The sequence below is a fragment of the Chiloscyllium plagiosum genome, chromosome 6, assembly GCF_004010195.1.
Source record: "Chiloscyllium plagiosum isolate BGI_BamShark_2017 chromosome 6, ASM401019v2, whole genome shotgun sequence".
NCBI lineage: Eukaryota > Metazoa > Chordata > Chondrichthyes > Orectolobiformes > Hemiscylliidae > Chiloscyllium > Chiloscyllium plagiosum.
Genome location: NC_057715.1, coordinates 77,797,904 through 77,811,446, shown reverse-complemented (window position 1 = coordinate 77,811,446; position 13,543 = coordinate 77,797,904). Strand labels below are relative to the sequence as shown.

General features: G+C 36.6%; 1 protein-coding gene across 2 annotated transcripts in view; it reads left to right on the top strand.

Moving 5' to 3' along the window:
• Positions 1 to 13,543, top strand: part of micu2 (mitochondrial calcium uptake 2) — a 452,381-nt gene that overhangs the window by 398,078 nt on the left and 40,760 nt on the right. For both annotated transcript variants that reach the window (XM_043691938.1, XM_043691937.1), the window contains one exon: positions 8,008 to 8,096. In XM_043691938.1, coding sequence (XP_043547873.1) covers positions 8,008 to 8,096 — 89 coding nt within the window. The remainder of the gene's footprint in view (positions 1 to 8,007; positions 8,097 to 13,543) is intronic.

Below are 13,543 nucleotides of genomic sequence, written 5' to 3'. Positions count from 1 at the left end.
GTTCTGCAATTTCCTCTCTTGCTTCCCACATAATCCTAGGATATATCCCGTCAGGCCCGGGGGACTTGTCTATCCTCAAGTTGTTCAAAATGTCCAACACATCTTCCTTCCTAACAAGTATCTCCTCTAGCTTACCAGTCCGTTTCACACTCTCCTCTTCAACAATACGGTTCCTCTCATTCGTAAATACTGAAGAAAAGTACTCATTCAAGACCTCTCCTATCTCTTCCGACTCAATACACAGTCTCCCACTACTGTCCTTGATCGGACCTACCCTCGTTCTCGTCATTCTCATGTTTCTCACATACGCATAAAATGCCTTGATCCTATCCGCCAGAGATTTTTCATTCCCTCTCTTGGCTCTCCTAATCCCTTTCTTCAGGTCCCTTCTGGCTATCCTGTATCCCTCCACTGCTCTGTCTGAACCTTGTTGCCTCAACCTTATGTAAGTCTCCTTCTTCCTCTTTACAAGACATTCAACCTCCCTCGTCAACCACGGTTCCCTCACACGACCATCTCTTTCCTGCCTGACAGGTACATACACATCAAGGACACGTCGTATCTGTTCCTTGAAAAATATATTTATTTTTCATGGTTTAGCCTGATGCACTAAACCTCGTATTGTGTAATGAGATGGGATTAATTAATGGACTACAGGTGACTTAGCTAGCAATGACCATTCAGTTGATGGGAGAGAGGTGTGTGTCCAAGATCATTTCTTTAAAAATTAAATAAAGGTAATGTAAGGATATGATAAATTTAGCTAAATGAATTAGCAAATTAAGTTAAAAGACAGGCCAAAGGAGATGAAGTGGGAGACATTTAAAGGGATACTTCAGATGATACAAAATAAATACATTCCATAGAGTATGAGCAATTCCGAGGGACCGTCCAATTATCCATGATTAACTAAAAATGTTAAAGATAGTTTCAAACAAAAAGAACAGGTGTACAATTGTGCAAAGATAGGTGGCAGGTCAGGAGATTGGATAAATATATTTAAAAAAGCAAAAAAGGGAAAAATTAAAGTACAATTTGTTACCCAGTCATATAAAAACAGGTCCGTAAGAGATTTTTTTATAAATATTTGAAGAAGAAAGGTTTAAAAAAGTGAGATTAGAGAATTAATAATGAAAAATAATAAAATGCAGATGAATGAATCAGGTATTTTGCATCCATCTTCCCTCCAGAGGTTACAAATACAGTTAGTAAGTGAGTCTGGAAGGCAGAGAACAGGAAGGTTAAATAAAAAAGAAGTGAGTTTAGCAAGGCTAAATGGAATGTGCTTTAGTGCAAGGAGTCTGAGGAAAATGACACATGAGTTGAGGACATAGACAGGGTGTATAATATCAGGGTTTTGGCTGAGACTTATTTGAAGGTCGTGGTGGTATCATGGTGAGCATAACAAGCAGTTGACCCAGTATCACAAATTATGAGTAGACTCATAGGCTAAATGGATACTTTCACTGCTGAATCTTTTGTTCAGATGGGCGGGTATGGCAGCTGGTTATATGGTATTCAAATGTGATAAAGAGGTGAATAGAAGAAGAGCGGGATTATAATATTGAACAAGGAATCAACAATAGCAGTGAGAAGGACTGATATCTTGGAAAGATCATCCAATGAGGCCATATGCGTAGGATTTTTTTTAAAAAACACAAAAGAGCAAACACATGATGTATTAGATGTTTATTCAGCCAATAAATGGGAGGCCCAACAGGGGAGTGGACAGTTCAGAAGCTAATATTCAGGAATGAGTCCAGGCAGATGGCAAATGTATTAGTATGGGAGCATTTTGAAGATAGTGACTATAACTTAGCTAGATTTAAGGTAGCAATAGAAACAGATAATGATGGGCGATGATCTAAAGATCTAAATCAGGGAATCGTTTTACTAAGATGTAATCTAATCTAATCTAATAAGATAACATACAATTTTCCCCAAGTCGACAGGAAGATAAAATTGTGTCAAAGCAGTGGGAGGCATTAAAGAAGTAAATAACAAGCGTACAGGGCAGTTACATAAAGACAAAATGTGGGATCAAGACAAAAGGTACAAAAATTGGAAAACAGGAGGAGAGCTGTAAATTGCAGTAGGAGATTGTAAGGACTGCAGATGCTGAAAGTCGCTGTCAATAAACTGTGGAGCTGGAAAGGCACAGCAGGTCACAGCATCAGAGGAGTAGGAAAGTCGAAAGCAGGAAGTGCTCCTCTGATGCTGTCTGACCTGTTGTGCCTTTCCAGCTCCATACTTTATCAACCCTAAACAATAGCAGTAGACTGGGAAGAACGATGGCAGATGGAATTCAACCATGGGGAGAACTAACAATGCAAGGGATTGCAGTAACTGATAGGACTCTGGAAAGCATTGAAGATTAGAGGAACCTTTGTGTGCATAACCTTAGATCCCTGTTGGTAGCAGAGCAGATGGATAAAGTAGTTAAAGAGGCTATGGGATTCTTATTGTATTAGCCGAGGCATTGAATACAATAGCAATGAGGTTATGCTAGAACTGTATAAAATGCTGATTAGGCTACGACTGAAGTAATATGTGTAGTTGTAGTCACAAAATTGTAGAAAGGATAACATTGCACTCTAGAGGATGCAGAGATTTACCAGGATGCTGCCTGGGCTGGAGGATCTGGACTATGAGGAAAGATTGGATAGGCTAAGGTTGTTTTCTTTGGAGCAGTGATGTTTAAAAGAAAACCTGATAGAGCTGTATAAGATTATATAAGGCATGTGTTGGGTGGATTGGAAAGCCTTTTTTCATTAATAGAGGGGCAAATAAGGAAAGCGGTAGAAAGCTGACAGGAAACGTCAGAAGTTTTTCATTCATAAGCTATTGGAATCCCAAACTCATATACTGAATTGGTGATTGAGTCAGTAAATCTTGTAACGTTTGAGCAGTATTTAAATATTAACTTGTGTTGTCATTACCTCTAAGGCTATGGCCCAAGAACTGGAATATAGGATTGGTGTATTCTGCTCTTTGATGACTGACATGGATACAATGGGCTGAATGGCTTCCTTCTGTGCTGTAAAAATTAAAGTATAACCCAGAAACAGCACTAAATCAGGAAATGGAAGTGGGAGGACAAACTTGGAAAAATCGAGAAAAGTGGTACTGAGTGAATTGTTGGAGCTGCAGGCTGACAGGTGCCCAAGTTCTGATGGGCTTCATCCTAGAATATTAAAAGCAGTGGCTAGTGCGATAGTTGATGTATTAGTTTTAATTTTCCAAAATTCCCTTGATTTTTGGATGGTCCCATGATATTGTTAAATTACATATGCAACTCTCTCAAAAAAGGGAGGAAGGCAGAAAGCAAGAAACACAGGCCACTTAGCTAAACATCTGGCATAAGGAGAATGTTAGAAGTTATCACTAAAGAAGTTATAACAGGGCATATAAATAAGTTTAAGGTAATTAGTGAGATTAACTTGGATATGTGAAAGAGAAATCATGTCTAACCAATCTCTTTGAGTTCTTTGAGGAGGTAACACATGCTGGTGATAAAGAGGAACTGGTGGAAGTTGTGTAAATATAATTCCCGAATGCATTTATTAAGTTACCACATTGAAAGTTAGTGTGGAAAGTAAACACTTACGATGTAGGGTGTAGCATGTTGGTAAGGAAGTAAGTTTGGCTGGCTAACAAGCAGAGAGTTGGTGTAAATGAGTCTTTTTCAAGTTGGCAAGATGTAACAAGTAGTGTGCCATGAGTCGGAGTTGGGATTCAAATGTTTTCAAGTTTTATATATATGACATAAATGACAAGATGGAGAATATCGTTGCCAAATGTTCTAATGACACAAAGTTAGGTAGGAAATTAAACTGTGAAGAGGACACAAGGAGGTTATGAAAAAATGATAAGTTAGTTGAGTTGACAAAGATAAAAAGTTATCCATTTTGGCAGGAAGAATTAAAAATAAGGTTAATTTCTAAATGTCGTGAGATTGCAGAGCACAGAGATGCAAAGGAATCTGGGTATTCTCATGCGTGAATCTCAAAAGGTTCATATGCAGCCCAGCAAATTTTTAAGGGAACCAATAGAATGCTATCATTTCTGGCAAGGCAAATTAAATACAAAGTAAGGAGGTCATGTTTCAATTGTACATGGCACTGGAGAAATATCATCTGGAGTACTGTGCACAGTATTGGTCACCTTATTTTAAGAAGGATATAAGTATTCTGGAGGCTGTTCAGAGAAGATTTATTGGACTATTATCTGGAATAGGCAAAAGTGAGGACTGCAGATGCTGGAAAGCAGAGTTTAGATCAGAGTGGTGCTGGAAAAACACAGCAGGTCAGGCAGCATCCGAGGAGCAGGAAAATCAACGTTTCGGGCAAGAGCCCTTCATTCTGATGAAGGTCTTTTTGCCCGAAACATCGATTTTCATGCTTCTTGGATGCTGCCCGACCTGCTGTGCTTTTCCAGCACCATTCTGATCTAATATTTGGAATGGCTAGACTAGGCTTATGTCTACTGGGTTTTAGAAGAGTAAGAGATGACATGACAGAAATATCTAAAAGTCTTAAGCAGCTTGAAAAGTTAGATGTAGTAATTATGATTCCGCTTTTGGGAGAAAATAGAGCAGGGGTCACTGATTTAAAATCAGACTTATTCCATTTAAAACATAAATTAAAGCTTTATAAACACAGAACCAAAATATGTATTTAGTTGGTCAGCCACTTCTTTGTACCCCATTATAAATTCTCCTATTTCTGACCATAAGAAATCTCCATTTGAAAAATAAATATGAAAATTAACCATATCAAATCAAATAGTTTTCCCTGTCTTGAATACTTGTTGATGGACTCCATGTAAAAGAATAAATAGGTTAACTTACTGACTGGAAAGTAACATAATTTAAAGGTTAAATGGTAAAAATGAGTCACTTTCTATAACCAATTAAATTTAAGGGAGACTATCTTCACTAGAAAATGCTCTTAATTATTTATGGCACATGCATAGGTGGATATGTATGGATAGGTTCAGCAAAATATTGAGATTGTTTTGGTGAATATGTTTGCAATCTCAGTTTAGAATTGGAGATGGAAGTAAGAGCTGCTTCCACATGGGGGTGGTTGTCATCTCTTCTGCAATTATTCAGTACTTAACACATTCCCTACACATGCATGAGTAGCTCAGTGAATCCAGCTGTACAAGTGGACAGTTTTAAATTCTTCTAAAAGAGAAAGCATCCTCTCCATGTCTACCTTGTTAAGACCATCCAGGATTTTACATATTTCAGTCAAGTCACCTCTTACTTTTCTAAACTCCAATATTTGAGGTTGATGACTATTTATCAGCACTCCCTGAATTTTCTTTTTTTAATTTCTTCTAATAGTATGGCTTTTCACCTCTCTCAGGACATTACGTGACCACTGGTCTGAGGAAACACTGGGAGTCATATTGCTTTGTTAAATAATACTTGGCTATAACGATCAAACATTTAGAACCTGAAACATTTCAGGTTTAGTTGAGCTGTAATCAAGTCAGATTATGCCTACAGACGTGTTCTTTAACTCAGCAAAATAAGTAATTTTTAATTGTGATATTTTCTAGAGATAGGGCACATCTTGTCTGTACCAAACAAAGCAAAATGACTGTTCATATACTGTACACTGTTCTTCTTAACACTGTGAAGCTGGCATTACCTTCTTTGGTAGTGTTTGATCAGATGCAGAACTTTTTAGTCATATCTATCCTTACCCACATGTCTAAAATATATAGTAGATAAAATGGTTTTCGCTCATCGCTGATAGATTCATTACCATAAACTCCATTGTGTTGGATGCTTTTGTTGTTTAGACTTCAAAATTCGTTGTCTCTTACGCATCAAGAGACAGACTGGAAAGAACCAGCTGGTTCATCGAGCCTGTCACCAACAGTCATGATGCAACAAAGCGTTACAACTCCCAAAATCTCAGAGTAGTATGAGTTTTTATTTTTGTTCAGTTTCTAATTTTTTTTCTGATGTTTCCATGCCCTATCTACTTTTACAGCAATTTCTACAAAAGTGTATTTTATAAGTTAAAGTGTATTTTATAAGTTAACCTGCCATCATGTTTAACATCTCAAATCTCCGACAACGTGGAAACTCTTTTAATATTTAAATGATGCGCATATCTGAAAAAGAAGAACATTTTGTAACCCTACCAGATTTTTCACTAATTTGAAACACATTGGACAGCATGATTGTACATATCTTCATTTGACCTGATATTTATTGCATACGATATACTGCATAGAAACAGGCAATTCTAGCCCAAGCAATCTATGTCAGTGATTATGTTCCACTCAAGTCTCTTTCCATTTTACTTCGTGTAATTCCAGCAACATGAGATCCTCTTCTCATCTCTCGTGCTTTTTAAAAGTTGACTTGATTTTTCTTTCTTTTACAAAGTTATTACATTTTCTCAATTTTTTTAAGGATATTATCTGGACACATAGTTAATATTAGAAGTAATTTTTTTAGGTCTGAATTTTAAATGAGAAATGCAAATCCACCAGTGAATCAAAAATGAATTCTAATAAAGTGTGGCTAGGCATTGTTGGTTTCAATTTGGTTTAAAGGTTGAGTGAAAGGCATTAGCCTGATAAGTCCTCAAAGCATTATGCTCTGCTTTTTAATACTAGACTTGCTATTCATTGATAGAATAAACAATAGTGATAATGGTATTCTCAGTCAAATTGGGCATATTTTCATTGTGCTTTTTGCAAAACACATGTCATTAATAATTGCTTTGGAATGTTTTGTCTTTGAATTAATATTTTGAAAGCATTGCTTAAGTTGACTGCCAGACAAAACCACAATTACGTGCCTGTTTTCATGAAAACTTGACAGATACAATAGTGTTCCAAGTTTAGTCCCATTCTTAATAGGTTTTCAGGTTAGAACAGTAAAAGCAGTTTCCCTTATAGGTATTGATTCTTTTGTTATTGATCATCGTATGAATATAAACAGTGATAAGAATGATGCAAGTTCTGATAGCATTGCAATACAAATGCCAAAGCAGTGTTGATCACATTGCTTTATGATCATTCTAGCAACGTAAGCCTATTATTCATGAATTCACAGTTCAAATGAAAATTGAAACTGGTCCAAATTGAACAGGTAGTTAGCCAGTTTGAAGTAGAACTTAGCTAATGTCACATACATAGTAATCAGTGTACATGTTTATATATGCACGTGTCAAACCCTACCATAATGCCCTACCATTATGCAGTACTTGAGCCAGAGCTCTAACTATCTATCTTGTCAGTAACCATGTCAGTTGATTGTGAATATGTATTATTGCTGAATCAAATTATTTCAAAATATTAACAAGTCACCTTTGGTGTGTCCAAAGGATGCAATAATACAGATACAATGGAGCTATGTTGCCATCTAATGGCTGGAGCCATTTGATTTGTTTACATAGGGAAAATTTGATGTTTAAAAATGGCTAAAATCATGACATCAGGTAACCTTTGTATGCTTAATATTATTAATATCTAGAGATAAAATATTAAGGGCAGAAATCTGAGCGTTTAATATGTGAATTCTATGTACTGTTGCCATTTGTGGCTACTAATAAAGTTTTTGTTTGCTTTCATTCACAAAAATGTCAAAGTATTTAACCATTGTTTGCACCAATTTGAGTAGCTACTGATGTATGTTGGCATCCATGTTCAATGGCTAATAATTTCATTACTCAAATTTATAGTTGATTACTGGTAAACAAAATGGTCAGAGTGGAATCCAAGTAATTGTGTACAACAGTAAATTCTCAGTTCAGTTACCTGTGTTTCACAACTGATCGAAACATTATGAACTGCACTCACGCCTATGATTTATCAGTGCTAATTGGCAAAAGGCCTGTAATTGTATGAATTATAACACAGAAATTGCAATATTTACTTTCTAGTGCTGGAAATCTTCTATGGTTTTCTCTAACAAGCTGCTTTTTCAGAGCACTGCAGTTTAAGCAGTTTGATGATCTATTTCTATTTTTGTGACAGAAAAGTAACAAAGGAATGAGCACAACACTGCTGGTGCACTTCTTTGGAAAAGGAGGAAACAGGAAGCTCCAGTACAAAGACTTCTACAGGTAAGAAACTCATCAATTCTGCTAATTAGTTGTTTTTGAGAAGAACACTGTGACCTTCAGTGCAAAGTTTTCAATGTTTTGCATGTTCTATTCTAAAATATAAGGCTTAACTATCTGACGTTTTTCATAATTCTTTGAACAAATAAGACCAGTAAGATTTGGCATGACAGTGCTTTAATGTGTTTAGAATTTTTTAGTGGTTAAGAGATCCCTGCCTACCACAGAGATAGAAAACTTTAATTGAACTTAGACTCCCACATCTGACAGTTAGAGGCTGTAGGTCTTGTTTTTATGGTCCAATGCAGATAATTTTTCAACATTGGTAGGTGTTTGAGTACAATGAGGGAGCTGTTCATTGTCTTTATAGTTAAGGTATGTGCTTTTGATCACTCCATTAAAACTGCTTAAAAGTTTGTTATTTGGCAGTAAATCTGGTTTTGCACATTTATATAGAAGATAAAAGGGTCAGTGTGATTTTTACCTTGGTTCAGATATCACTTTTCATCCAAATTGTGTTTGTTGGTAAATCAACCAAATCATCTTTCCCATTCTTCTTAATGGAAAAATGTGATTTTTATCTGTTCTTTTTACCACACACAGGAAATCATTGTTGGCTATTGATCAAAGTGCCTGTATGTTTTGAAAGCAGATGATTGATGAGCCATGCAGACATATTTAATTGTCAGAAGGAAAGCACTGATATTTTACAATGGGAATATTTTGTTTGATGCTCATGAGATACTATAGTTTTGATATTAAAAAGTCTCAACATGAAGACTGTGGGAGATATTGCTAGCCACATCAACACATCCAGGAATGGTGCTCATGGAGACCACTGAGAGTTGAATAGATTTTGTGCTGACTTTGATTTCTACCCATTTCCTTTGAACACTTCTTCTTGACAAGTTCAGTCAGGGGATGAGCTCTCTGATTTTTACTCAAGCTTATGGTAAAAAGAAAATATGTATCAAAAATATTACAATATTGCTAGCATTCTGCAGCACTTGAGATAAGGAAGTCCAATGTTGAAAATGCTCAACTTTAACGAAATTCAAGAGAATCAAAAACAAATAATATAAGAGTTTATCCAAATCTGAGAAGAATTATTTAAAATAAATAGAGCAAAAATTATGGTTAAGAGATGCAGATCTGAAAAGAAAAGCAAACAATTAACAACAATAAGCTTAAAGGAAAATATATTTTACTATGTTATTTCATTTTGGAAAGAATTTAAAATGCTGCTGTTCAAAATATTTGATTAAACTACAGGTAATATGATTGTTTAACTTCCCTAATGGTAGCTTCTTCTGCTCTTTGTGGGAGCTTCTTTTTGTTTATTACAAGAAAATGAAAGGGAGGGGACTGGACATTCCACAGACAGTGACAAGAGTGAATGTGTTAACTAACTTACAGATGTACAATCTGTAGCTTTAGTATTTGTTTTCACACTTGTCACTGTTGTAAACCAATGTGCTATATTGTCAATTAAACTAAATGGTGAGGGTAAGGGATTTAATTTGTGTAGGTGTGGTAAATGTAGTATCAAGGCCAAAGAGAAAGGTATGAGTATGGAAAGTGATAAATAGACTGAGACAGGAGGGATAGCGAGGACAAATTTAAGAGTAAACCAACAGATAAGACCAGAGTTTACAAAAATGACAAAACTGAAGACTCTGTATGGAATACACACAGCATTCAAAAATGGATAATAGAATGTTAGCCTTTATTGCAAGACGATTTGAGTACAGTAGTGAAGACAATTGCATAGAAGCTTGGTTAGACCACATATGAAGAACTGTTTGCATTTTTCGGTATGCGGTTAAGGATATTACTTCCATAGAGGGATGCAATGAAGGTTTACCAGGCTTGTCCCTGGAAAGGCAAGACTGTACTATGCAGGCAGATTGGGCAAACCAAGCCTGTATTTTCTAGCGTTTCAATGAATGAGAGGTGATCTAATTGAGACCTAAAATATATTTAAAGGTATAGAAAGGATAGATGTAGGTAAGATGTTTCCCTAGTTGGGCATTTCAAACCATGTGCACAATTTAAGGGGATGCTATTTAGGATTGAAATGAGGAATAATCTTTTTACTCAGTGTTGTAAATATCTGGAATTCTCTACTGCTAGAGAGCTGTGGAGCCTCAGTCTTGAGTAGTTTAAACTGGAGATTGATAGATTTCTGATTACCAATGATGTGAAGGATTATGGGGATAATGTGGATAAAGAGCATTGAAGTGACTGATCATCTATGATTGTGTTAAATGATGCAGCAGGCTCGATAAGCTGAATGGCCTACTCCTATTCCGATGAACCAGAATAGATGAACTGAGAGCTCAGATAGAAATAAATCAATACTAACTGGCAGTTATCAAAGAGACATGGCTGCAGGATGACATGAATTGAGATCTGACTATTGACGGATATAAGACATTTAGGAAGAAGACGAAGGTTAGAAAAGGTGGAGAGGTGGTCTTGTTAGTTAATGATAGCCTAGCACAATAGGGATGGATGATTGTATCCAGGAAACCAAGATGTGACAACAGTTTGGATAGAAATAAGAAATGATGAAGACAAGAAGTCAATCGTGAGAGTGGTGTACAAACCCCTAACAGTAACCATGGGATAGAGTGGTACATGATGAAAAAATAATTAGAGCTTGTTTGGGTTCAATCATGGGGGATTTTAATCAATTGGAAAAGTCAGATCAACAAACATGGCCTAAGTGAGGACCTGAAAGAATATCTTCAGGCTAATTCCTCAGACAAGTATATTCTGGGTTCTGCCAGAGAGTAGGCTGTACTGGACCTGGATATTGGCAGGATTAATGAATGATCTCATAGTCAAGATGTCCCTAGGTAGCAGCAGCCATCATACAATTGACTTTTCAGTTCATTTTGGGGTAGATTAGAATAGGTCCAAGACAAGTTGTTTTATTAAATAAGACCATACATGACAGCATGAAAGCAGAGTGAATTAGCAAACTATGTTAAAGGATACATCAATGTAGAATCAGTGATATACTTTAAAGGGGTATTTCAGAATACATCAAACAGATAAATTCCTAAGAATTATAAAAATTCCCAGGGATGGACCCATCATCTGTGGTGAGCTAAAACTAAGTTTGTGTCAAACATAAAGAAAAGCATGTAATTGTGCCAAGACAGGTAGAATGTCATAGATTGGGCAGAATATAGCAAAGTGCAAAGAATTACCAAAACTTTAAAGAGAGAAAATTAAAATATGAGAGAAAGCTAACCAGGAATATACGACAGACAACAAGAGACAAAAAATGTGAAGTAAGAAAGATTTGGTCCTGTAGAAAATTAAACTGCGTAATTAATAATGAAAAATAAGAAAATGGAAGATGACTTCAACAGGATTTTGCATCAGTCTTCCCTATAGAGGATGCAAGTAATATCCTAGAAGCAGCAATAAATCAGGAACCTGAATGGAGAGGAGAATTCAAGAAAATTATGATCACCAGATAAGTGAAACTGAGTGAATTGTTGGAGCTGTTACCTGACAAGTGCCCAGTACTGATGGTCATCTTAGGGTCTTAAAAGAAGTGACTGGTGAGAAACTAAAGCATTGGTTTTAATTTTCCAAAACTTATTTGATTCGGGGATAGTCCCATTGGTTGGAAGACAGCAAATGTCACTCCTTGATTCAAAAAGGGAGACAGAAAACATGAAATGACAGCCAATTCACAGAACATCAATCATAGGGAAACTAGTTTTAGAGACATTATAGCAGGGTACTTAAATAAGTTCAAAGTAATCAATCATGGTAAGCTTGGTTTTGTGAAAGGAAAACCATGTCTAACCAATCTCTTTGAGTTATTTAAGAAACTTGCTGTGGTAAAATGGGAACTGTCAGGGAGTATTGTTGCAGTGAGGTTTGCTAGTATCTCTCAGTTGGTTTTAACTAGTTTGGCAGAGAGATGGGAAACAGAGCAATAAGTCAGCAAGTGAAATGACCGAGGAGGAGTTAAAGAACTAAGGCCAGTAACGCTAAGAGGAAGTAAAGACACAGAGGGGTTACTGAATATGGTGAAACTGGTGGTATGAAGTATATTTATTTTAATGCAAGAATTATGACAGGTAAGGCAGATGACCTTAGACCTTGAATTAATACATATGACTATGATGTAGGAGGGTTCTATTGCAAAGACTTGGTTGAGAGAAGGACAAGACTGGCAGCTTAATGTTCCATGATGTAGATGTTTTAAATGTTTCAGGTGAGATCGAGGGATGCAAAAGAGGTGGGGAAGTTGCATTATTGATTAGAGACAACATTACAGCTGTACTGAGAGAAGACACCTTAGAGGGTTAATCTAGAGAGGTCATGTGAAGAGAGCTCAGGAGTAGGAAGGATACAATCACTTTGATGGGGTTGCATGTCAAGCCTCCCAACATCCAGTTGAGGAACAGATATGTGGACAGATTACAGACAAATGTAAAAATAAAAAGTTAGTTGTAGGGGATGACTTTAATTTCTCCTATATTGACTGGGCTCCCTTAGTGCCAGGAGTTTGTCAGATGCGTCCAGAAAGATTTCTTGAAACAATATGTAAATAGTCCAACAATAGAAGGGGTTGTACTCGTCCTGGTGTTGGGGAATGAGTCCAGCCAGGTGATTGAAGTTTCAGAGGGAGAGCTTTTCAGGAAGAGTGATCATAATTCTGTCAGTTTTAAATTACTTGTGGGTAAGGAGAAGAGTAGTCCTTGGGTCAAAGTACTAAATTGGGGAAAGGCTAACTACATCAGTATCAGGCAGTAACTGGGGAATGTAAATTAGGAGCAGCTGTTTGAGGGTAAATCCACATTTGTTATCTGGGAATCTTTAAAGGCAAGTTGATTAGAATTCAGGACAAATATGTTCTGTGGGCAGCTTTGAGGATCAAGGATGGCAACCAAAATTGTGAGTTTAGTCAAATAGAGAAAGGAGGTATACACAAGGTTTAGGAAACTAAAGACCAACAGAGCCCTCAAAGAAAATAAAGAAGGCAAGAAAGAACTTCAGCAAGGAATTAGGGCTAAAAGGGGCCATGAAATATCCTTGGCATACAGGATTGGGGAAAATCCCAAAGCATTTTATACATATAAAATGAGCAAAAGGATAGCTCTACTCAAAGACAAAGGAAGGAATTTATGCCAGGAGCAGAATAAGTGGTTGAGATCCAGAATGAAAATTTTGCTTCAGTATTCACAAAGGAGAAGGACATGGTGGAAGGTATGTCTAGAGAGGGATATGCTTATATTCTAGTGCGTGTTGATATAAAAAAGGAGGTATTGAGTGTCCTGAAAAGCATTGAGGTAGGCACCGCAGATTAGGATTGTTGATGGAGAAAGGGAATGGGTATTGGGAAAGAGAAAAGGCAGAGAAAGAGCAGGAAGGCAGTGCAGGTATCCCTTGCAGTCATCTCCCTCCAAAGCAGGTATACC